The sequence below is a fragment of the Trichosurus vulpecula genome, chromosome 2 (assembly GCF_011100635.1).
Source record: "Trichosurus vulpecula isolate mTriVul1 chromosome 2, mTriVul1.pri, whole genome shotgun sequence".
Taxonomy (NCBI): Eukaryota; Metazoa; Chordata; class Mammalia; order Diprotodontia; family Phalangeridae; genus Trichosurus; species Trichosurus vulpecula.
Window position 1 is genome coordinate 55,535,130 of NC_050574.1, and position 26,678 is coordinate 55,561,807.

General features: G+C 38.3%; 1 protein-coding gene across 2 annotated transcripts in view; it reads left to right on the plus strand.

Annotated features, from left to right (window-relative positions):
• The window catches only part of CDC42 (cell division cycle 42), a 62,047-nt gene extending 35,609 nt beyond the window's left edge, over positions 1 to 26,438 (plus strand). Inside the window, exons 2-7 of one of the 2 annotated variants that reach the window (XM_036743436.1) lie at positions 6,039 to 6,087; positions 8,038 to 8,190; positions 10,792 to 10,864; positions 17,993 to 18,102; positions 18,211 to 18,408; positions 23,914 to 26,438. In XM_036743436.1, the coding sequence (XP_036599331.1) occupies positions 8,086 to 8,190; positions 10,792 to 10,864; positions 17,993 to 18,102; positions 18,211 to 18,408; positions 23,914 to 24,003 (576 nt within the window). In that variant the 5' untranslated portion in view covers positions 6,039 to 6,087; positions 8,038 to 8,085 and the 3' untranslated portion in view covers positions 24,004 to 26,438. Of the gene's footprint in view, positions 1 to 6,038; positions 6,088 to 8,037; positions 8,191 to 10,791; positions 10,865 to 17,992; positions 18,103 to 18,210; positions 18,409 to 22,326; positions 22,529 to 23,913 lie in introns of those variants that run through there. The other variant, XM_036743437.1, reaches the window with a different exon arrangement.
• Positions 26,439 to 26,678: the final 240 nt, after the last annotated feature.

Consider the following 26,678-nt stretch of genomic DNA (forward strand, 5'->3'; position numbering starts at 1 on the left):
TTCCCTCCACTGCTGAGCATAGAGCCTGGGACACAGTAAAAGCTTAATAAATGCTTCTTAATTGGTAGGACCTTGGTCAGTCTTTGTTCTGGGTTTGGATTAGAAGACTTCTGGTTGTTTTTAAAAATTTTTTTAAATTTATTTTGTTAAATATTTCCCAATTACATGTAAAATTAATGTTCATTTTTAAAAATTTTGAGTTCCAAATTCTCCCTCCCTTGAGAAGGCAAGCATTATATCAGTTATACATATAAAGTCATGTAAAACATTATTTCCATATTAGCCATGTTGTAAAAGAAAACACACACATAAAGTAAAAAAGGTGTTTCAATCTGTATTCAGTTCTCTTCTCTGTTCTCTCTCTTGAGATGGATAGCATTTTTCATCATAAGTATCACCTCTAGTTTAACTTTTGTTCAGTTTCCACAATCTAATAGTTTCATCTCCTTTTCACATACAAACTAGAAAAAGTCTATATTCTTGTCTTAATTAAATCACTCATTTCTCAACCCTTTGCAGCCTGTCTACTGTCAGAGTTTTATTCAGAGTTCCCAATGATTTCTTAATTGCCCAATCTGATGATGTTTGTATCATGTAACATTGTTAACCACTCTTGTCACCTGGGGTATTTCCTTCTCTGGGTTATGACTGTTGTCTCCTGGCTTTTCTACCTGTCTTTTTTATCGTTCCTTCTCAGTTTCTTTTGCTAATTCATATATTAAGTCCTTTAATTAGGGGTGTACCAATAAGCGTTTATCTTTATTATCTCTACAGTCTCTTGGTGACTTCATCAGCTCACAGAGGTTTCAGATCTATATATCCAGTCTCTCCTGAGCTATTACATTTTGAACTGGATGCATCTCAGATTGAACGTAACCAAAATTTTAGAACACATTATTTAGAATACAATTCTTGTTTCAGTAGAAAGTTACCCGTCAGTCACTGAGGAATCACCCCTGAGTTCTTCCTCTCTCCCTCAACTCTACATGTCCAGTCAATAATCAGAACTTGTCCTTTTCTTCTCTCCATTCACAAACCGCCACTCTAATTTAAGCCTTTAACAGGTTTTTAGTGAGTAGGTTTCTGTGAAGAATGTCTGTATTTGACCTGTACTATTGTAATTTCCTTTTTTTAATTAGATTTTTTTATTTTTAGTTTACAACACTTAGTTGTACATGTTCTTGAGTTTCAAATTTTCTTCCCTTTCCTCCACTCTCCCCTCACCCCCAAGACAGCATGCAGTCTGTTTTGCCTTAAACTTATTTACACAGTAGTCAAGTTGCATAGAAGCATTATGACCAATGGAATGAATCATGAGAAAGAGGAAACAAAACCAAAAAAGAAGAGGAAAAAAAAAGAGCAGTTTACCTCAATCTGCATTCGGACTCCACAGTTCTTTCTCTGGGTGTAGCTAGGTTTTTCCATCATGAGTCCTTTGGAGCTGTCTTTGAGTCTTGTATTGCTGAGGAGAGCCATACTGCTGCAATTTCATAGTGTCCAAACTAGCTTCTTTGCCTCATCTCTTCACACCAAATCCATCATCCTAATGCACAGGTTTGAGTCTTGCAATGCAGGTTCCCCCTACCTCCCCATATGTACTACCTCCTCTCCTTTACCTCTTAGAATACTTCTTCCCTGCAAGTTATATTGCATTTATTTTGTTTAATGTTCACATTGTCTTTTTAAAAGAAATATAAATTCCTTAAGGGCAGGGCCTTTCAATTTTGTTTTTGTGTTCCCTGCACTTTTGACATAGGCACTTAATAAATATATTTTGATTTTAATTGTTACATTACTTTGTCTTGGTATAGTGTCTAAAGAGTTGTGTCCTAGTTTGTGTTCTAATGAAGGCTTTGTCCTTGGTTGAAAAAAAAATCATACCTTTTCATTTCCCCATGACTACAAATCTAGAAGCAACATGTTTCAAGTTCCACCTTTGACAGTCACTTTGATTTTGGGCAAATAACTGGGCCTTTCAGTGTTCCTACCAAGTCTCTAGGACTTGTAGAAGAGTTTTGTGGAGTTCCCTGGAGTTCCCTACATCAGTGAAATGAGCCGATCCTGTCATTGGGAGTGACTGTACTGAGCGTAGTTTAGTTGGAGTGAATCAGGCAGTTGAAATTGCACTGTGACCTCGATTTCTCCCTTGACATACCTTAGTTCTTACAGATGTAGGCTTCACCTGTCAAGAAGTTTCAGTGTTATTTTATATTCTCTAAACTTTTGGGTTTACCATTGTTTATTTCCCGTTCTTATTAGAAGAAGCTGCCTCTGCTGTTTGAAGAGGAGGGGTCGTTTCTCTTTTCCAGGGGTGAGCAGTTTTTGGCCAATCACCCAGCCTCCGATTTTACATTCTAGCTGAGGTCCAAGGGCGCAATAAATTGTTGGAGATTTTGGGGAGCAAAAGCAGTTGTTACACCCTCTTATTTCATTCTGGGATTCTCTTCCCCCTGAGTTTCAACAGGAAAGTTGGGGAAATATAAGAAGTAAAGCTTGCCTTCTACTTCTTGAATCTCCCTTCCTTCTTCTGTCCTTCCTTGAAGTATATACAGCTCATACAACATTGACTGTTGCTCTTAGGTTAGGTCTACACTGACACTGTTGTCTCTGTAGATTCGTAGACTGGTTCTTTCTATAGTGAGTTTTTTTTATTAAGTTAATGAAATAAGTACCTAGATATGTTACCACATATGCTAATCTAGTTTAGACTTTGCTTCCTAGCTTTGTGACCTTGAGCAAGTCACTTAGCCTCTGCCTGTCTCAATTTCTTAAAATGGGGCTAATAATAGCCCCTACCTCCCAGAGTGTTGTGGGGAATAAGTGAGACACTTGTCAAGTGCTTTTCAAACCTCACTAGCTATTGTTATTTTATTAATTTCTCCCAATAAGGAGGCAGTTATGATGAAGTGGAAAATATCAGGTTTGTATTCCAGTCCTGCCACTTTACTGCCTCTGTTGCCTTGATAAAGCTTATCAACTCTTTGTGAAAGTCTCAAATTTCTACATTTCAGAAATGAGGAATGAAGTCCCTTACAGCCCAGTTTTTTTTTGGACAGGATGCTGTCCTTGTCCTCTCTTTTGACTCTGGTGGGGATTTAGGGCTGGAAAGGAGCTTAGACATCTTCTAGGCCAGGAATTCGTGTGTGTGTGTGTGTGTGTGTGTGTGTGTGTGTGTGTGTGTGTGTGTGTGTGTGTGATGGGCCCCTTGGACACTGTCTCCTGTAGCCTCTGGGCCCCTTCTCAGAAGAATGTTTTTAGTTGCATAAAATAGATGGGATTGCAAAAGAAGCTAATTATGTTGAAGTAAAGTTATCAAAGTAGAAACAAAAACATTAATTTCTTAGACCTCAACTTAAGAACCTCTGAAAACTTAAAAAGAATTTGAAAAGTGGAGTAATTGTCCTGCTATGGGATGACTAATAAAGCTTCCTGTGTTTATCCCACTCTTCCTTCTGCTATGTATGTTAGCTTGCCAGCATATTTTACTTTTTACCAATGGAGACTTTCAAGAACCAAGGGTTACTGAAAAGGGAGGACTAATATATGTAAGTCAGGTACTAGATGTTTACTTTAAAATATCTTAACAGGTGAAGTTCAGAATATGGCTCCTTCCCCACAAAAGCAGCTAGCTATGTATGACTTTATTTTGCTGTGCTACCACATGAGGGAAGCAGTGCTTTTATGCAAAATATGATGTTATAGCTTCAACTTTTCAACCCTAGATCCAGTTTAGATACAGTATTGTTTTTGGACTCAGGATTTTGATAGTTTGAAGAATAGTGTCTATCATATTCAGGAACCCTTCCAGTGTTTCTTACACTTTCAGTTTTTAAACTGTTTTCTTTCTGCCATCATAAAATCAAATTAGAAATTTAACAAATAGTTTCTTTTCTCCTGGAATCTATTTAAAGCTTCTGTCTTTAGATACCATTTGAAGGGTGGGCTATTCCCAGATGGTCTTAGGCAGTGAGACTGGCATGTTTGGATTTTTTTTTTTTTGCCCTCCTCACTAATCTATCAAAGAACTTTTGTTTTTGCCTTTTTTTTTTTTTTGAGTACTTGTGCTAGGAAATAAAAGGAGAGATTCTCTAACTAAAACTTAGCTAATCAAAAAAACCTGAAAAGAGTCAGGAATTTGGAGGAATCAAAAGATGGGGAAGAAGGGGTGTGTATTAATTACATTTCCTCCTTTTCCTACTGGTACTCAGTACTTATTTAAACAAGATGGATGACAACTATTTCATTTCATTCTTCTGAAGATTGGAAACATGACTTATAGTAATAGACTCACAATAGAGTTTCAGAACTTCCCAGGAGCTTGTACTTTTAAAAAATAAATTTTGATTCACCACATCCTATGATCAGTCACATGATCATGTGACTGACAATGCATACACCTGTATATTTCAATTTACGTCCTTTAAAGGATGCATTTGAATTTTTATGAAGTTAGTACCAATATTGTCCTTGAATTTTGAGATGGAAGAGAATTCTTTGCAGGGTATTAGGGATGTTGGTTAGAGTTGGCACCTGAGTGTGGTGGGTCTTTAGATAAGGCTTTTGAGAAGTAGAATTGAGGGACTATATTCTAGGAATGGAAGATGGTTTTAGGTCATGGACTCTAGGTTGGCTTGATCATTGAAATGAAGTGAGTAATGTGAAATTAGGATGGAAAGTAAGTTAGAATTTGACATTAGAGGGCCTTAAGAGTTGTGGTTTTTTTTTTTTTTTTGTTTTTTACCTTAAGCAGTAGGAAGAGTCAGTGTTTTTGAGTAGGGGAATGCCATGGTCAGACCAGATTATTTTGACAGCTACGGGAAATATTTCTATACCAAAATTCTTACTGGTTCCTCATTATAGTGTGCAGGTGACTTTGTGCTCTTCTATCAGAAGGTAAAGTCTGGCAGATCGCATTGAACTAGCTAAGTTTGGGGAGGTTCATCATCAGAGATCAGATTTTTTTGACCAAACCCTCTCTTGAAGAGGATTTAATTTGACAAGGAATAACAAGCTGCTTGTGAGGTAAGGGCATGAACGTTATGGTTTGAAAGAGGGGGATGGATGGGAAAGAATGCTGTGGAGGTAACTGACAGCAACCAATAGGATTTTGGGGATAATGGAGAGCGAAGAGGGGGGTGGACCTGGAGGTTTTTGAGCCTAGATAAATAAGAGCTTGGTTGTATCACTAGAATCCGGGAGTTCGGGGTAGAGGGTAGGGAGATTAGACTTGAATATATGCCTTTGGTGGGGGGGGGGGGGCACTTGTTTAGATAAGTAAATCCTTGGGATGAGATTACTTTAGAAGAATGTTGGGAGATTAGAGGGATTATGACTGACCTTTGATCAGTCACTGTGGTATGTTGCTGCTGAGGGCAAAATGTTAACAGTTTGGGATGTGGAAGGAGGGGGATGGCCAAATACGGAAAGAACACTGGATTTTGTCAGATGATATTAGTTTATTTCATATTTCTGTTGCTTTTCTTATGAAGTCTTTTTTTTTTTTTTTGCTGCCTGAGTTTTCACATTTTTAAAATGAAGAGTGTTAGACTTGATGGTCTCTAAGGTCTTAAATCTTATGATTCACAATCTTTGAGTGGACACTTGTACCATATGAGACAATCAGCATACATTTTATTGTCGATAAGCAATTGATAGAAGATTAATAGGATAATGGAAAGACAAAAGAACCTAAATTTTTGAATTCTTGGAAATTTTAAAATAAGCTAGCAACACAAAGACTTGAGAGGAGGTAATGATAGTTTGAGGACTTCTCCCTTCTCTTCCATGGCTAATTGGTGGTACCAGTTTGAATTAGGAAGACAGTGTTCAACCATTGTCTACCAAACAGTTCCACAGACAACCAGACTCCCGGAGGAGTTTTTGGGCCCCAACAGAATAATAAAATTATTTTGTAACTTTAAAACTTTCATAAGTTACTTATTTGGTTTGTTTTTTTGTTCCTTGATGAGAGAACCCAAAGTACAATTGTGGGTATTCAAAAGTTTCCGTCTAATTTTCTGGAACTTTTTTCTTTGCAGTAAACTTGACCTGCTTCTTCTCTGGAGCTCCTTGCTTGTGACATCAGAGGTAGGAAATTAAATAAATGCTTGATGAAGTTGCCCCATGGGCCATGTTACTAATCCTGTAGTGTGGGTGTATAACGTCATCTGACTTGGTGCCAGGTTGGGCAAAACCTTTTCCAGTTTGGGTCATCAGTCTCTCCTTTGTGGCAAATGTTAATGTGAAGATCATCTCACTCAAGGTCTAGAGCTTCCTCCACTAATTGAGTTGAGGCAATATCCTTCCCCTTTGAGTAGCTGATAGTATCCTGGGTCTGGGTGTGGCTTTCCCTTTTCTTCTTCCTCCTCCCACGCCCCATCTCCCTTCCCCTCAACAAGTAAAAGAATTGATATACTACCCCTTTAATGGATTATATGAAATCCAATTTATTGTAAACTATGTCAGAAAGGCTTTTATTCTATTTTTGTTTGATATTCAGCACTTACTAAGAGTCTGTAGTATGAAATACTGTTACCTAGGGATAAAAAAGTTGGGGGGAAAATCCTGGTTTCAAGAATTAAGTTTTATTGTATATAACATTTATTCAACGTTGTATATAGTGGGAAAAAGGCTATTGGATTTAAGAGTCAGCCACCTTGGGTTTGAAAGAATTCTGTCACAGTTAAGAGTCAAGTCACTAATATCCTGGGGCCAGAGGTCTTCATCTGGTTAAAAAAAAAAAGAGGAATTTGAGTAGTGGGATATCATAGAAGGCTTTTCTGAAGTATTTGGCATTTGAGTTGAAGGGTAGAATGGTGAACACTCAATAAATTGGAAGCTTGGGGGAACAGCATACGATGTGGGTGGTTGGATGTAGAGTAGGCCAGGTTGTATAGAGGGTTAACCAGCCAATGTATTCAGTGTTTTTTTCCTTCAACACGAGCCAATAAGAATTTTATGTTGCCTTTTGCTTTCTCATGTATTGCCTCATTTGGACCTCAACCCTGTGATGCTGACAGAGAAATGTCTTTTTTTCTTCCATTTTTTAGTAGAGAGGAAGCTAAATGACTTCTGTAGGCTTCTGGAACCCAACCCTAAGTCTCCTGATTGCATGGTTGAGTGTTTTGGTGTTCAAATCATCCTGCTTTCTGTGAGCACTAGCCTGGAAGCAGGAACCCAGGGCACTGGGACAAGTTAATTCATGGACTCTTGGAGCCTCCATTTCCTTCTATAACATACCAGTTTTAACATGCAGTGATTTTTGTGAGAAAAAGTAGATTTTTTTTTTTTTTACAGATTTTGGAGGAGATTCTGTTTGATAGAGTGAGTTTTTGTAAATTTCCTGAATTTTATCATTTTTTTGAGTAGCTTGGGAAATTTGTTTATAGAATATGAAGGATGAGGATTGATTGTTAAAAAGCCAGTCTAAAATGAAATGGCATCATCATTGAAACATAAGTAGAGGGATGGAGCTCTGAGGATTCATTGTGGGATGCAGGAGGAAAGGGTGGACATTAGTGCTTGGGCGATAGAGAATCCTTTAGGGATTAACCTAACTTTGCTTTCTAAATTTGTCAGCACTAAGGAAGAATTGTTTTAAATGTCTCTACTAGAAGCTGTATAGTAAAATGGAAAGGTAGTTTCAATATGGTGCAAACAAGAACAACAACAGCATGTAGGAGGTGATGAGTGTGTAAGGGAGAAGAAATTTACATAGGTTTTGATTTCTGCCCTGGGAGGGAAGTGCTTGTCTTGTGTGTGTTGACTACAATTTTGCGTAAGTTCTTAAAAAACTAATATGAGGGAGCTAGAGCAGAGGTTCTAATAAGGGTTCTTCTAGCTACTTTATGTGGGGGTAGAGCATGTTTCTGATTGCTGTATTTTGAGCAAATCTTTATTCTAGCTAGCGGTAGTGGTATTTAATTTTCAGGGATAATGGGGTAAATGGCTTTTAAAAGAATGATAAGCTAGCCTGTTGTTGACCAATATGCTAACACAAAAGAGTCGTAATATATTTTTTCTTTACTCTTTCCATAGATTACATTGATTTGAAATACTGAAAGTGGATACAAAAAGGCTTCAGCAATGCAGACTATTAAGTGTGTTGTTGTGGGTGATGGTGCCGTTGGTAAGACATGTCTTCTGATTTCATATACAACAAACAAATTTCCATCTGAATATGTACCAACGGTAAGTGTTAATGACTTTATTTATCAAAGAAATATTTACTAAATTCGCCTTATAAACCTTTCATTTTTATGGATTTTTCCTGCATTTGCTTTCATACACTGTCTTTAGAGACTATTTGACATTTCAAGGAGGGTTTTTAAAAAAAAATACTTCAAAATTTGGTGGAGTAGTAGGTGAGGGAGATAGACTTGTTAGGGGGTCTCAGAAGACATTTTCTGAAAGACAATATTTTAAAGGTTGACGTGTCATATTTAGGGAAAGGTAGCTTATTTTGGTATGACATTTATGATGTCAGCAAATGATCATAAGGGGCAGTATTGCAAGCACATATGGTGGAGCTTGACTTTGCTGTCTCTCCTTGAAACACCATAAACTTAGAGCTGTCTTCTTTTGGGGTTATAAGGAGTTCCATTTCCATTGGGGACCGTCACAATTTCTACCTCCTAAGGGTCATATTACCAGTGTGTGTGTGTGTGTGTGTGTGTGTGTGTGTTTCGCACATTTGGCCAAAGAGGAATTCCAACCTTTAAAGGGGTGGTAAGTGGGTTTTGGAGGGTAAGAATGGGGAAGGAGGGCGATTCTGAAATAGGCATTTGAGAAACCAGACTACTAGAATGGGTTTCTTTTTTGGGTACTGAATTTTAGGCTTAGTTTGGGTAGGCTACCAGATAACAACATCTTGAGGTTTGAGCAGGCTAATTGGTAGTGAGAAACTATTATCCAGGAGAAATTGTACTATAATTTAGTTTATCTAAAGGCAGATGATCTTGGGGAGTTGACTCAGTATGAAACAAAAAGTGGTGATATGAAGAATGACTCTAAACAATGAGAATTCCCAGAAAGATGAAAATAGGGTGGAAGGGTGAGACAGTAGTAAAAATATTAAGCAAAAGGTTAACAAACTGGAGGGCAAGTCCTTCCTTCCAGGAATTTGTAAGTCAGTTCCTCTAGAAACTTGGCTGTCACTTCCTTTTCTTGTGATAGCCAATGCCGAATTCCAGAATATTCCCCCAAATTGCTACAGATTCATAAGAGAGAATAGTAATAATTGTTTATAATGTAACTATTTTGTGCTGTTTTTTTTTTGTCTTTGTGTCCTTAGCATCTTGCACCCTAGGCCTCTTAATAAATGACTAATAATGTGAATTGATTGTATAGGTACATATGATTGTCTGCCCTCACGTTGTCTCACATTGTTTGATACTGGTGGAACCTGGCATGTGAGGCTTCACTCATTAAATAACATTATGATGTCCAAAGCAGGGAAAGTAGTTGAAGATGGGATTGTTTTATGTTATCAGGCAGTGACTGTTACAAAAAAGGGGGAAACATAGTAGTATTTTATTCACAGGGGACCTGGCAGAGGAAGGGTGTCAAGGCACTGTGTCAGGGCAGTGTACTGGTTACAAAGTGAGATGAAACCTGTTGCTTCTATTTGGAAGGAGCTCATGATCTGATTCAGTCAGCAAGCATTTATTAAGCCCTTAGTAAGTGCCAAAAGTTGTACCAAGTTCTGAGGATGCAAATACAAGTCAAAAGGACAATTCCTGCCTCCAAGAAGCTTACCCTTCTGTTGGAGGAGACAACATGCAAATAATTATGTACAAATAAGATTTATACAGGATTCTATAGATAGTCCACTCGTCCAGGGTTATACAGCCTGTTCGTTAATGGCACAGTGAGGGCTACATTATATCCCTTTATGTATATAGATAGACCTCTACCTGGACTTGAAATTCAGTGCTTCTTCCAGGATTCCACCATGTTTAATAAATTCTGTAAAATTAATGATCCTGTAAACAAATACTTTTCTGTGATCTATTTTCATCTACTAGGCATGGCATTCACATTAAGACTTCATTGTTTTAGGTTACAGCTTTTTACAGTTTTGTCCTTGCTATCTCTCCAGTATCATTTCTCCTGACTTTTTTTATATAATCTCAGTCACTTAAGCAAAACCCACTTAATTTATGAATTCAACACATAATCAAATCACACAGAAAAGGTCCAGGAGTGAGAATATGTAACAGCAGTAATGATGACATGATTTATCTTTATATCCCACTGGATTCTGAAGCATTTGTTTTTACTTACTAACTCCCTGCCAAGTTATATTTTTTTCTCCTATGGACTTAGGGACAGGATTTCTCAAAATGCACTTAAAATTTCTATTTATTAAGTTTGTTACAATTTTCTTTTACATGAGTGAATCATTTTGGGGGTCAGTTATGCCCTGAAATGCCGAAAGATTGCCACCATAATAAGAAATTTATTTTTTAGTTGAAAGGAAATATGTAATAAACAGTCTTTTAGAAACTGAATGGACATTTAAATTAAACAAGCAATGAGAGTCTACCTTCAAAACCTGCAGGTTTCTGCCTTGCTTGGGAGTTGGGAATATTCTCCATTTTTTTATTTGCTTCATTCTTACTGGCTGCTTTTTGAAAATAAGCACTTTAAAATCTCTCCTGCTTATATATTTCATAAAATTTGGAGAAGGAAGAAAAATGACAGGCAATGAATGGGGTAAGAATCAGGAAAGAAGCACTTTTTTGGGGTCTTGGCTTCCCCTTCCCCTAACCTTTTGTGTGTTTTTCTAAGGTATTTGACAACTATGCAGTCACGGTTATGATTGGTGGAGAGCCATATACTCTTGGACTGTTTGATACTGCAGGTGAGAATGTGTTTGGCGTGTTTTCTTCTGTATAAGTACATATTACTGGTATTTCATATTTGTTTTATAGAATGTTTTGGATAAGATTGGTATGCTTGAGAATAACCACTAATTTTTCTGTAGTGCTTTGCTTGCTTATGAGTGATTTCACACAAGTCCTGTAATATAGATGAGCATGTTGATCTAGGGAAATAGAGCTTTTACAATGGAGTGGGCACAGATGGGAGAACAGTTGGTAAAATCTTTGCACAGTGAAATCTAGGAGGGATGGAGTCTGGAAAAGACCACTAAGAATATAAAGGAACCAGAAACCTGACTTGCTCCACTACTGATGACCCTTGAACTGGTTGGTTTACTTCATTACTTCAAATATTTATGATTTCATCTGTGTCAATGATCTCCCTATTGTTAGGGCTTCTTGAACTGGCGTCAGTGGACCTCCTAGGAGTTGTAGATAGATTAAATATCATAAAGATATTAAACTTGGCTGGGAAAATAATTAACGTTTTGAATTTTTAATAACTGTTACAAGCATGCTCATCCTATGTGTATGCAGGGTGTGAATATATGTGGTGTATATGCAAGTTTAAGCGGGGGGGGGGAAGGGAGGGGGGTTTAATTCTTAAACTTAAAGATATCGTTCAGGCGTTGTAGAAGCTAAAATATTAAGTATCCTTTTCCTTAAATGAGAGACTTTCATTCATCCCACTCAATTCCTCCCCTTATTCCATAGTTGAAAGTCTCTCACACCAAATTTGTTAAGTTTCATCAGCTCTCTCATCAGTTTGGTCACTATCCCCATCAGGGGTCAGTTCCCATTTTTTACCCCTCAAAATCATCGGCCTCATGGACCCAGTGGGGTCCTCTAACTTAAATCATTTTGGAGAATGTCTTATGCACAGTGGCTATAATTAATTGCATCATGCATGGTAGGCAAACAGGGAGCAATATAACTCCACTTAGTGCCACTAGTAAAAACCATAGAACCTGTTTCCACCAGGTTCCTCCAAACCAGGACCACCATGATGCGCTGAGTGGGGGAGACCAGGTCTGGACTGGAACATGAGCAATTTTTCTAATCTCTTTGTCAGTGTCTCTTACTGTTTTGCCCTACATCATCTATTGTCATACAACAAGTGGACAGATTGAGCTTATCACTTACTCCCCCCTTCTTCAGCCAAGAGGTAGTCCAGCCTATGCTGCAAAATAAGCTTCCCTGTCTGATTTAAGCAATACTTCCCCTCTGTTAGAGGCCGAGTATGTTTCTCTGTTCCCGGCCAAGTTGGCATACCCAGGTAGACTTCAGACCTTTTACTAAGTATCTGAGCCGGGCTTACAGGAACAGGGACCCAGGGCCAGTTCTCCAACTGCTTGGGTCCTCCGCAGATCCAACAGTTAGTCAAATTAAAGGTTTGGGCTACAGTTTCCATTAATTGTTCAAGACTGTTTTTCTGAGGGAGCCAAGGGATGGAGGCTGGAGAGGACAGTCCTAGCAGAAGGGCAAAGGTTAGGAAAGTCCCCATTTGTACTTACAATTCACGTGATTCAAGAGACTGGGAAGAAGGCAGTTTTGACTCAAAGTCCAGAATACAACTAGAATTATCCAACCCAAGAGGGTCACCATGCCACCATGCATACCCCCTGAGAGTCCAAGTCCCTTTACTCCAAGGAGAAAGGTTGGCACCGAAGATGAAGCTTTAAGTCTTAACCCCAGGAAGGGGTTAAATGCTGTATACATATATTTACATAGTAGTAGCAGCAGTGATAGTAGTGTTAATGACAGTAGGGGTAGTAAAGGTAACAACACTGGTGCCCCTCTACCTGCTGCCCTCCATGCATACAGGAGGAGAATCAACCTGATAAGACTTTACACAGTTCTCTTCTTTTTGCATACAGTAATCAATTAACCATTTTAAGTTTTAGCATTAAAACAACAATCAACAAAATAACCAAACCATTCTGATATTATTAATTCCTAAGTACTAAACAGTTCTTAAATTTGATCACAAAATCTCTTCCATTCAATTAAAAATAAAGAAAACTAAACATACTTCTGTAAATACTTGATTTAGACAGTAACTCCAATAGCTCAGTTAACAGTCTCACAAATTTCATAAATGATGGCAAAACAATTTTTAACTGAAAATCCCCTTTAAATAGAAACAAAACTTGATACAATCGTTTACCAAATTATGCAATAAAGGAAATTTTTAGAAATACAACAATACCATAAACCATTATCATCTATTTAAACTTTTAAAACCAAAACCAATTAATTCTCACTCTGGTGGCCTTACTTTTAGTCAGATGTGTTCTGAAGTTGCAGTTGCCTTACAATGAAGAATTACTCATTTCATCATCATTGACATAAACTTCACATGGAAGAAAATCCATATAAAGTTAATGAATACGAAGCAATTATGTTTAACTTGAAACAGTTTACATTCAGATAGAGATAGCATTCGTTTTATGCCAAGCATTTTGCCAAGTATTTTCACAATTATGTCATGACTCCCATAATATCCCTGGGAGTAAATTCCACCATCACCTCCTTACTGAACAGTGAACTAAAGTAAATAGAGCTTTCTTGGAGCCACATAATTAATAAATTTTCTTAATGCCAAATACATACTTTCATGTCCACATTTTTTTTTGGAAGTTTTACAAAGTTTTTAGAATCACCTACTGTAATCAGTTCAGTTTAAAATGTGCTGGGCCAGCATTCCAACTACTTCTTTTTGGCCTTGGTAGAAAGCAAACCTAAAGAATTTGAATAAATGCTGACAAAATATGATCAGCTTTCCCTCCAGGTAGACACCTCTGGAGCTTGACAGTTAATTAAACAGTAATAATCATAACTCACAACCAATATCTTTACCATAGCCAGTATCTACATTATATTTAATAGAACCCACCCATGGATATAGGCCGAAAGGTGGGTGGGCACAATTCCTTCTATCTCTCCATAGCCTTATTTATTGGTCTTTAAGTTAGGCGATCAGTCTTTCACTCTAAGCTTCGTGCTTAAGATCTTTGTTTGCTAAACTTGCTTTAGTGCCAAATAGTAAGATAAACTCTAACCTTTCTTAAGCTTTAATTTCAGAGTGACACATTACACTCTTATATTTTTGAAACAACCGGAATGAGTTTGATTCCTTTCCGGTTTTGGGTCTTATTTCATATAACTTTTCTCTTTGGATGGACTTTGATTAAAGCCCCTTCAAAACTATATAACCTAGACAGTAAAATACTTCTCTCTCTTCTCTCTGCCACCCACCTGCTCCTCTAAGGAGACTGGAGTCAGAGAGAGACAGAGAGACAGATCACACACTCACTCCACACAGAAACAAACACAGAAATGGATACAAACAAAGGGTGACAAGATGGATCCAGAAAGCTAATTTATTCAAAATTTTTGGGGTCCCCCTTTTCCAAATATATTGGCTAAAATAACTATATTTAACCATTTTCTTCCTATCCTTTCCCTTATAGTTTGGCAGTTCATTCCAATTTTATTTTTGCAATCGATTGCCTAGAGGACTATATACAGGTACCTCACACTTATACTCCAACTGCACAATTTAAGACTGCTCTTCCCCCATCCTCAGGGGTTTTACGGGAGTCGTCACCAAGCTCCCTGAGTCAAAAAGACTCAGCCGAATTACCAAGGGAGGTTGCTCGCCCTCCTCAGTCACCTGTGAAGCCTACTCAGAGGCGTCCTTTCACTGAGGTATTAACTCCTCACTTTGGTCTGTGGACTACCAGAAGTCCACTGAAATGCCAATTACCTCCAGACCCCCAAGTGCTTACCTCTGGGTTGTACACGTACAAGTTTCCTGACTGCTCACACTTACTCACCGGCTGTCCGGGATTTCAGTCTCACATATGTAAGCCAAATTATTATTGGAGTTTTAATAAGCAGTCTGTCTTACCGAGTCCCTCTCTCCGGTTGTTCCCCTTGGCCAGGCAGCTGCACTCCCCTTGGGTCTGAAACCTCCAGGAAATCCTGGTGCATGCTAGGTTGTGGCTCCAATAAAAAGGGGTCTGCCTCAGTCGAGGGTACTCCTGGGTTTCGGCACCAAAACTGTGTGGGACAATAATCCCCCAAAATGATATAACAATCAAAGGTTTCTCAAGGTAAAGACAGAGGCTTTATTTGCAAGTCTCGCGCGAGAATTGGGCATCGCCCACTCCAGAATGGTCTGGGGTGGGGAGGCAAGTTTCAGAAGGCAGACGGTCAGTTTATATGCCCCTTAAAGGGCCCCCCAAAACCCCCTTACAAAAACAATTCTAAGAAGCCCCCAAAACCCCCTGGACCTCTATCTCCATCTGTGGGGGGGTAGTTGGCCTCACATTCTTGAAACAAGGAAAGATTCTTAATCTAACACCTTAACCTCAAACTAACAGACGACCGTTACAAGCATGCTCACCCTATGTGTATGCAGGGTGTGAATATATGTGGTGTATGTGCAAGTTTAAGCAGGGGAAAGGTGGGGTTTAATTCTTAAACTTAAAGGTATAGTTCAGGCGTTATGGAAGCTGAAATATTAAGTATCCTTTTCCTTAAATGAGAGACTTTTATTCATCCCACTCACTCATCTGTAAGATGAGCTGGAGAAGAAAATGGCAAACCACTCCACTATCTCTGCCAAGAAAACCCCAAATGGGGTCAGGAAGAGTCGGACATGATTGAAACAACTGAACAGCAGCAAACAGAAGTAACATCCTTTATTCTTCCTATTCGTTGTCCTAAAAAAATCAACAAACCCTAATTTGTACAGTCTGAATGTTAAAGTTTAACCCTCCCCATTTTGCTTCTAAGGAAATTAATTAGCATTTTCTGGGGGAATAATCTAATATCAGACTTATAGGTGAGTATCCTTGTAGGCTAATGTTCTCTTTTTCCCTTCAGTTTAACACACACACACACACACACACACACACACACACACAGTACTTTTAGGGTCACATAGTTCTTTACATACTTGATTTCATTTTAGCCTCACAGACTTGTGAGTAATTATAGCTGTTATCTCAATTTTCCAGATAAGTAAACAAACTCTGCAGCAGAGGCCTAAAGAAGTAAGTAATTTGGCCAAAGTCACACAATGTCAGTGTTGGGACTTAGACTTGGATTCCTTGACTACTGAATCTAGCTCTCCTTTCTTTGCATAGTGCTGTCTTTCTTTTTTTTGAATCCAAAGGAGCCTGAAATATTGTCTTCCTTTTCATATTTAGGTTATAAATAGATTGCTAACTATCAGGCAAAAATCAAGACTTCTTTGTGTTTAAAATGTAGACAATATGGTTTAGCTATCCTTGGAGTCAGGAAAAGTTGCATACAAGTCTGGTCCTGTGGTTGACACATGCTGTATGAGCCAGGGCTAGTTACTTAGCCTCTCGTTTTCTCTTAAGACTCTTAAGATTGGTTTGCAGAGTTCTGGTCTTTACACTGGTACATAGGGACTTGTTCACTTGTAATTTCATTTACCAGTAAAATTACAGGTTCAAACAGAACAGATATCAATGTTGATTTCAAATCCTTAGGGATATTTTCTTTTCTGAACACTTGTATCCCATTCCTACTAGTGTTTGATTGCTCCCATGCTCATTTTTCTCAGAAGGAAACCAATCAGTTTATACTAGAAAGAGTGCTCGATTTTGTCAGGAGAATTATATTTGAACCCTAACTCTGTGATTTGCTAGCTGGTAACTATAAGTCAATATTTAATCTCTCATCCAGTTTCCTCATGTATATATATTTTTATTGCTTGCTTCACGAAGTAGTTGTAGAGAAAGTGCTTTGTAAACCCTTAGGTACTCGCTGCAAATGTAAGTTTTTAATGAATTCATATTTGCTTATAATATGCTTATAAATCTGGTTCCTTGATTTGTTAGAGAAGGATGTAACAAAATTCAAAACTTTATAATTCTTTATATTAGGAAGTCCTTGAAACACAACCCTTATTGTGAGACTGAATGACTGTGCAAGTACAATAAGGCAGCTGTTCCATTATAGTAAAAATGGTAGATTTGGGGATCTCATTTGGGTTTGGATACAAGCTCTGCTAACCAGCTCTGACTTTGGGCCAGTCACTTAAATTTCTCTGAATCTATTTTTTTCACCTTTAAAATGAGGATAACATCTACTTCACAGAGTTGTTGTGAAGATTTTCATTTTATGTAAAGTGCTATAAAAATGTTAACTCTAATGGTGGCTCTGGTTCTTAAATTTGTAATAGCCTTGGCTTCTTTCATTTTACATAGACATGACCTGATGTTGCCCTGAGGTTTCTTTCATTTGTCTGCTTAAGTCTTGATAGTTGTCCTCAGGCAAGGACGAAAAGAAAGTTTTCAACCTAGATAATTCTTGCCAAATATCTTAGTATTGATATTCCTAACACTAGTCATTGGCTACTCTTAAGTACTAATGTGGAGATTTATTAATGTGGTTTTTATTAAAGTTTTGATTTGCTCTTCAACTACTTGTAGGTAGTTTGGTTTCCTGGGCTTGAGTCATTTTCTGGCGTTAGTCCTGGAAGTATGTAATAGTTTAAAATAATTGCCTGTATAATAATAATTATTATTATTAGCCAATCAGTCAGTAAACATTTATTAAAAACCTATCATGCACCAGCTATCACTGAAACACTGGGAATATAAATATGAAAAAGAGAGTTCCTACTCTCAAACTTACAATTTAATGGGGGAAGACAATATGCAAAGGAAGCTGAAGCGGGGAGGAGATTAAGGAGGGGCCTTCTTAAATAAATGGAGGTTTTGGAGGAGCTGATCACCCCACACTTCAATAAGAGGGTACTGATAAAATATTAATATCAAGGCTGCTGTCTTGCAAGATGGGGTTTCTAGGGACATGATTGAGTAATTCTAAAGAGTATAGCTGGGAATGAAATGAGGTGGTTTTAAGTCAGCCATAGAAATTCTATGTGATAATGCCATTAATTTACTCTGAAGCAAATTGCTTTTAATATAGCCAAAATGTTCCTATTAAGTTTATAGGTGCTATGGTGAAAGCTGGTTTTGTGTGTGTACTCATACATGTATATAATTTTCATGCTATGAAATGATCTAGTTTCAGTGCATGATAATTTTCCTTTTTCCTTCTAGGACAGGAAGATTATGACAGATTACGACCCCTCAGTTATCCACAGACAGATGTGTTTCTTGTCTGTTTTTCAGTGGTATCCCCATCCTCATTTGAAAATGTGAAAGAAAAGGTATGTTGGTCAAATATTTCTACATCCTTCTCTATGTTTCCTTGCTTTATGAACCTTTCTTTTGGAAGCCTCAAAATTAACTGGTATTTGTGTATTTCATGCTTTTAGTGGGTACCAGAGATTACTCACCACTGTCCAAAGACTCCTTTCTTGCTTGTTGGGACCCAAATTGATCTCAGAGATGACCCTTCTACTATTGAGAAACTTGCCAAGAACAAACAGAAGCCCATCACTCCAGAGACTGCTGAAAAGCTGGCCCGAGACCTGAAGGCTGTCAAATATGTGGAGTGTTCTGCGCTCACACAGGTGAGGCCTTATTTGGAGACCATGCACTGTACTGTACTGCAGTTGACAACAGTGATGGTACTTTTGGGTTGTCTTAGCATATCAGGGCTATTTCTACTATTGTTGGTCATCTGTGTCCAGAATAGCTTCCCAGGAACAACATGAGAAGACTCATCAGAATAGTAAGTGACAGTTATATGAAAGCTTTTTTGGGGGTGAAATTTATAGCTTTTAAGTGTATTCCTTATTTTGGTATTTATAGAAAATTTAACCTTTATTCTCTTGTGCCATTCAATGCCTATAGACACGGATATTTACCTTTTAGTAAAGGTAATTTTCAGTTATTTTGGTGGACAAAGTACAGAGCAAAGTAAGATTGAAGTTTTTCAGTCCTATTCTCCTGGGCCTAGCATTTTTCTCAAAATCCATTTTTACTGTTAGTGTTAATATGTGGAGAATAACTGTTTTGATGGTTAGTGGAGTGGAGAACTTGGTCAAAATAACTGAGAACTTTCTTTTCTCAAGTAAGACTCTTTTGGTTATTGCTTCCTTAACTAGGTCTAGAATGTCTTAACATTTTTGTTTACTCTCTGCCCCAATTTCCAAATTTCCCAAAGTTAAGCCTTTCAGGTCCTTCGTGGCCCCCTTTCTTTCCATTGCTATGGTTTTATGCTGATTCTGCTTGCTTAATGGGTGCTGGTTGTGGAGATATTGGGATGTGTATGTGTCTGAGCTCTGGGGCATTCATTGGTGGTCTGATAGTAAGGAGTTTTAATTGAAGTGTTATAGCTCCATTGTTTTAATCTAGATTTTTTTTCTGACATTCTTTTTGGGATGTGGGAAAAGTGATGTGAGAAAGCAACTAGTATAGACATCTCACTGAGACCTTGGGTTAGATGCTAAAACCATTCATGCATAGTGTGCTGCAGATTATGTGTTTCTGTTAACTTTATGGTTTGCCTTTATCTGTGGATCCAGATGTTGTTCTTTGATTATTTTGGAGGGCAGTGGTTATTGTGTACTTGTAGATATATTTTAAAGCTGTTTTTCTCAGTTATTTCAAAGATGGTTTTTTAATGTTGATTTGTTATAGTGTAGCTGCTATATAATTCCTTCTTGCTATATGCATGTGGTTGGCATGGAGTACATTTTTTATTTTGGTTTATTCCATGATTTGATAGTTTATTAACTTTGGCTACATTGGGCGTTTTATGGGAAAATGCTAAATTTATATATTTTATAGGAAAATTGCTTATATCTAGGCCTTTGAAATGAGTAAGTTAAAATTTAAGAGTAAGAGAAACAAAGCTTTATGCTTGGGTTTTGGTTTGCAAAAGATCTGAATGTTTTATTTATTGGACTATGAGCTCAATGGTAAGTGAGTGGTGTGATTAGGGTAGCATGCTGTTCCTCCCCTACCTCTCCTCCCCGCCACCCCTCTCCCCAAAGGAAAAGAAAAGAAAAAGTTAATGTGATCTTGGGCTGTTAAGAGATACTGATTTTCCAGGAGATGATAGTCTTGGTTGTACTTTACCCTGGTCAGAGCACACTTGGAATATTGGTTTAGTTCTGAGATCTACAGCTTAGGAAGGAATTTGATAAACTGGAGAGTGTCACGAGAAGAGCAGCTAGGATGCTGAAAGTCCTTGATTGCATGTCATGAAAATATCATGAAGGAACTTGGCATGAGAAGACTTTGAAGAGATGTTTGGGTGGGTGGGTGGGTAGGTGGGGCATGGATGGATATGATAGCTAGCTATTTAAAAGTGTTTGAAGGACTATCATGTAGAAAGGTGATTAGATTTGTTCTATTTAGCTCTAGGGGGCAAGCACCAGGAGCCTGAAAGGAGATTTAAGCTTGAGGTCAGGAAATCTTCCTAATAAGTAGAGTTGCCAAGTAGTGTAATGAACTATCTCTGGTAGTGGGTCCCTCTTTATTTGGAACAATTTAAGAAAAGACTAGATGACCCCTCGTCAGGTAGGATGTCATGGAGATTTCTTTGTTTGGGTATGAGTTGAGCTAGATGGCTGCTGTTGTCCCTTTAACTCTCAAATGCTGTAATTCATTTTTTTAATGTTGCTGTTCAGTCTCTAATACCTATTTTTAAAGATTGTCCTTTAATTGATATTCTATATAGCAACTCTTAAATTGTCATCTTTCTCATTCCTCTGGTGGAGTATATCCTCTTCTTCTCTTTTTAGTGGGTGGGTTGCTTTTGTTTCTCCTTGATATTCATTGTTCTTTTCCACATAATTCATCTGAATTTTTATTGAGTGCTTACTTGTTCGAGGTGTCACAGCATTCTAGCATCTCAGTGTTTAAAGTGACCTCAGCCATCTAGTACAACCATTAACTGAAGAACAAGGATCTCTTGTACAGTGTCTCCATAAAGCCTTCACTCTGTCTTCCCTCCACAAAGTAATGACGTGACCTTTGTACTCAAGGAGCCTGTGTTATGTTAGCATAGACTAAAATGCTCTTATTCCTAAGTGATAGAGAGAACATGTTAGCTGTTCTTGGACTTTAGTGTTTTCTAATGTTTTATGTGCTTTAACATATATGTCAGTTAAGTAGGATTGGAAGTGATTTATTTATCCAATCCTGATGCAAAGCTTTGGTGACACATGAATTTCTGTGTGTCAGTTTCTTCATCCCCAAGTGGGTTGCTTGTGCAGCAGGCAACACCTGGCATGCTATGAGGAATTTGAGGAGGCTTTGGTTCTTCCAAGGCTTTCAAGATACTCTTTGACAGATAAAGTGGTTATGGACTAAAGGTAATGAGAAATTTTTGAGGGTTTCCCTTAAATTCACTCTCTGTAGAGGAGACCTGAGTGAGTGTAAATAGTCATTATTAGCCTTTTAGGGTCCTCTGCTACTTTTAGAGTTTCTGGCTGTAATGTAAGTTGATTCCTCTCTGTATCTGCGGATCCAAGAGAGGATTCTGTTCCTCTACTCCATGTTTTGTGTTCTGATACATTAGTGCATGTATTACAAGCACTTTGGACCCGCTTGCTTTTATAGTGTAACTCCTTCTTAGTATCTTTCTTTGTTTTCCTATAACTTGGGTGATGACGTGCTTTAGTATTACTGAATAACTGAAGCTGATAATATTTCAGGGCTTTCTTCTCTAAGCTTCTACTAAGCAATTAAAACTAGTTTGAAATTGCTGAGAATTTGTATTGGGAAAGATGAGCTTATTCAGAAATCTGGTTTCAGTCACAATGGGTATATTGTTAACATTTTGAAACAGATAGCATGCCCATATCAGTCTATTGCTTTGTGTTCTTCAGTTATTCAGAGGCTGAATTCACATAAGTCAGAAATTTTAATTACCATTTAAACTATAGTTTTTGGACAATCATGAGGTTTCTTCCAAACAAGCAAAATGAATTTGCAGGGATGTTCCAAATACTTAATTATCCATAGCCATTGTGTTCAGACACCTGGATTTCTGCCCACCCTTTAATTTTCATTCATTTGCTAAAAAGAACAGATGTATCTATCTGAAATACTTTAGGATTTGGCATGTCCACACTGTTGGATTCTTGCCCTTTACTATGTTGACAGCGTGGTGCTGTAGCAGATAGATCATTGTACTAACCCTCCAAAGAATCTTAATTCTGCTTCTAACTCAGCTACTCCTAAGTATTTAACAATGAGCAAGTCACTCCTTCTGAGACTCCATTCCCACCTGTATAAAGAGGTGGGGAACTGAGGGCCAGAGGGCCTTCTCTTGATCTTGTCTTCTACCCTTTAATTCTTGCATATTTCCAGGTGTAGTATGTATTTTCTTTCAAATCTCTTTTTAAAACCTGTACTCACCTACTTTTTTATGTGCATTCAGCCCTTTTTTATCCTTGGGTGCTGTTTGTATCTGCTAGTCTCTTTGTAATCCTCTAACCTAGCTGCTGTTCTCTTTCCTCCCCTCTGTCTTATAGAGAGGTCTGAAGAATGTGTTTGATGAGGCTATCCTAGCTGCCCTCGAGCCTCCGGAAACTCAACCCAAAAGGAAGTGCTGTATATTCTAAACTGTTTTCTCCTTCCCCTCTTTGCTGCTGCTTCCTGTCCCACCACTGTAGAATCTCCGTTTTAAAAAACAAAAAACAATACAAAGGAATAAAACGATCCTGTTTGAAAGCCTCTGCGTCTTTTTACTTACCACCTTAGAGCAACCTCTGTATTAGTTTTCTGGTTAAAACTGCATTATATATCTATTGCTATCTTAGTAAAACACAAAACACTTTGTTATCAGGAGGCAGATTTGGACTGGATGGACTCTGTCTGCCCCTTGGGTTGCCCAGTGCTTGGAGCTTTATGGTTTTGGTAACTAGAATAAAAGGGGGCCCAGCTTTAGCATTAAAAATGCCCTCTAGGAGAAAATAGTGGAATAGCCACCACTCGGCGGTGGATGGAATCATGCACACATCTCATTTTATACTTGTGAAGCTGTTATTAATTGTACTTGCATGACAAAGTTACATGGGAAGAGGTGACCTGCTAGTAGGCGCTGTAATGTGATGGATTCTTCTGGTTTTTTCCTTGTGCACCAAACCCTTTCTGTTGCTAGTGCTTTGGCTGTCTTGTGCTGTAGTGGAGTTATTTGTTAGGCTTGGGGGGTGGGGCGGGAGGAGGACAAGTTGATGTACCTGCTACTGCTTTACAAATGCATTTGTTACAATAACTTACTACCCCAACTCCATTTTGAACAGTTGAACCTAAGGTTTGTTAATGTTGTCATGTAAAGCTCTGCTGCCTTTATTTTCATGCTTCTTCTGATTTGTCATTATGGGGGAAAACGTAATTGTAGCTACCTTAAAATTTTGAAATTAAAAGAATTGCAATTGTTTGTATGAATGCCTGATGAAGCTTTATTCCTGTTGCACTGACTGGCTTTAGATTGACCTGTGGACAAGGTACCCATCTTTCTTGCTTTCTTATATCTGATTTTATGCTAACACATTCACCGCCTATGGTGTTGCCCCAGCTACTTTTAATGGGTGGGACAAGGGGGGCTCTCATTGAATGACCCTTTGCTAATTTGGGCTTACTGAAGTCTACTTGATGCTCTTCTTCATCTGTGTTTGAATCTCCCATGTAGCAAGGATGCCCCTGCCTCGTGTTCTGGACTCCCAGAACCCTCACTTGGGTCCATGTCCTGCTGCTTCATTTGAAGGCAGTTATTACACTGTATCTCTGTGTGCCAAGTTCTAGTACATCACAAACTCGCCTTGAATTGAGCAAGTTACACATGTGCTTGTTTGCTTCTTGTGCCTTACACTGGTTTGCAAAAAGCATCCCCCAAAGTCCAGTGTCTGAATATCTTGGCTATCCTGCTGCAGAAATGCCTAGCCTTTGCAATACATACCTTGGACCAAGCTTGACGGAAGGAGATGATGGAATTGAAATCCTGGGTGGTTGTTCCCTGTTCTCATACCTTGTTTACCGTTCTGGGGGTGTTTGTTTTCGTTTTGTCTAATTATTATACTGAATCAGACTGCCCCTTTTCTCTCTCTACCCCTTTTCAGAAAGGCCTAAAGAATGTATTTGACGAAGCGATACTGGCTGCCCTGGAGCCTCCGGAACCGAAGAAGAGCCGCAGGTGTGTGCTGCTATGAACATCCCTCCAGAGCCCCCTCTGCAAAGCTGGTGTCGGCATCGTACTAAAAGCAATGTTAAATCAAACTAAAGAGAAATTAAAATTCGTTTTTGCAATAATGACAAATGCCCTGCACCCACCCCCACACTCTAGTGTGAGACATGGCCTATTCAGGCCCCCAGTTTCTCTCCCAACTCGGTTTAAATGCTAGTTAATTTTGAGTAATTATGTATTGTCAGAAAACTGATCAGTACTAGTTTTTTATTTTTGTTTACTGTTTCTAATTTTTTTTTTTTTTTGGTTTAAAAAGCAAGGCATGCTTTGATGACTTTGTAACAGACTAATTCTAGGCTCAAAATTTTTGAAGCTGCTCCCTGGTGCCAACCTGGCAAGTAATCTGGGACTTCTTAGTTTTTTTTTCTGGTTTTTTTTGGGGGGGTGGCATTGTGGTTTTTTTTGGGGGGGTGTTTTTTTTTAAACCTATTAGCCAGTGGATAGTTTTTGATTTTTTTTTTGAGGGGGGTTGGTTTGGAGGGGAGGGAAGAGGTTGGATTCTACTTCCCAGATCTGGTTCAGGAAACAGATATTCCCCTCCTGGTGCTCTTTAGGAAGGAGTATAGGGAATGCTCCCCCTCAGTAACTTATACTCCTTTTTGAAAGTTGCCTTTTTGTTCCCCACTCTGAGTAGGTCCAGTGTTTAATGAAACCATCCCAAGTGGGGTGAGGCATGTATTGCCCCTTCTCCCTCCCCCTATTATGGGTTGCACTGTATTCTTGACTATGATATTGAGGAGATTTGCCAGTTGCTGCTTTTGTGGTTAAGGTTCAAACTTTATTCATCCATAAGTGAAGAAAAGCCTGTACATTTGGAACCACACCAGATGGGTTTAGATTATAATTTCTAAAAGAAAATCTTATTTTGTTTTCCTGCCACTCCTGGTCTAATCTATTGAGCCAAGATGTGCAGTTTATTATGGTTCTTAAAACATAGCTGATGAACCTGGTGTGTTGAGAAGAAAGGTTAACAGGAGTGGTGCTGGCAGAGGAAAGTTTACAAAATGATTCTGATCATTTTCAAGAGAGCTTGGGATGGACAGCCAACTTCATTAAGAAGCTTGGTGGGAGGGAGACATGATACCATAGGGACCAGTTGGGGAATCCCCTTTATCTGTGTTTTGCATATGAGAAACCCCAGAGCCAGAGGATGGGGCTCTAATATAATAAAAATCATGGGAAGAAGTCTTATTGAAGACTCCAGTGTTAATAGGGATTTTACCAGAAAACTATTGGTTTGCAGTTTCCAATTTTTTAAATATCTAGGGACTCTCATTCATCTTCCCAAAATCCTAATTCTTGTAGATTCATTAGTGTTGAACCAATGCTTTTCTCATGTCTCAGTTCTTTGTATATGCATTCTTTTCAGATGTATTAAACAAAAAAATACCTTCACAAACCCGCCTGAGGGTTGTTATTTCCTCCCCTCTCCACTGCCTCTCACTTCTCAGCTTATTTAAAGACATGGGAACTTGACTCTCTCAGGCACCAATTTTTAGCATTTGAATAAAAGAGGCAAAACTTTAAAAGCTTCATTTTTGTATTTCTTTTCCTGACACTTGACATCGTTTTCTTCAGTTTTAAATTTTCTTCCTTTTTCACATTCATTTTGACATTTTCACATTCATTTTGACTACTAGAGTTCTTCCCTTAATAAAGTGTGGGACTTCCAGGGCCTCTTTTTGTTTGTAGTGAGGAAGTGTTCTGTGTGCTGGTTCTTGGATTATTAATACACCTCTTATCATTGGATTCAGGTCCTGTGAATGAATCAGGAAAGGAGCTATTGTAAAAACTGTAAAACAAACAAAAAAAAAAACTGTTAAAGCTTCTAAAATATCACTGTGAATCTGCATACAGATTCACAGACTTTTGTATGTAATAGGGACAGTTCCCTTTCTTAAGGTTTAACTGATCTGTATCACAATCTTGTAAGAAGATTCCTGCCCCACTTCACATCTGTGTATCCACAGAAAGCTCTTATCTTAGACACCAATATGTATCTGAATGGAGTAGCAACATTTTGGTCTTTTGCAGCTCTGCCAGAAGGGTACCAGATGTGGAAGGTAGGGGCAGTTCTAGGCTTTTTCTTGTTCTTAGCTCTTAATCTTTCCATTTCTGCTTATAGTGTAGAGACAGTGATGGGGGTGGGGGGGCGGAGGGCAGGAGTTTCCTGTCAGTGACCCTTTTGAAGCAGGAATCTCTGGCTCACTCTTCTCCTCTACCCAGCTTGAAATTATCAGTGTATGGCTGGATTTTCCTTTTCTACTCTGCTTCCTTTAGGGAGCTATTTTCTTTACTGTGATTTTTGAGTATCTCATTTGGTCCACTTCTCAAGTTTTGCCATTTTGATTGTCAAATCCTGTATTGACGTATAAACTTGGAAATAAATGGTTTCTAAGATCCCTTAGTAGTTTTGATAGTCTGATGGTCTTTGTGCAAAGCTTACAAATGATCTTATCTTGTACTAGTTGTGGGGATGGGAAAAATCTTTTTACTTCATATTCAGGAGATTTAATCCATTTTATGAACCAATCAGGAATATCTCTTCTTATTTGAATAGATTGTTTTCTTAGAGGCAGCTTCATAAGATACATTTGAATTGACCTACCAGTATGTCTAAACTTGCTTTGATATGACCTG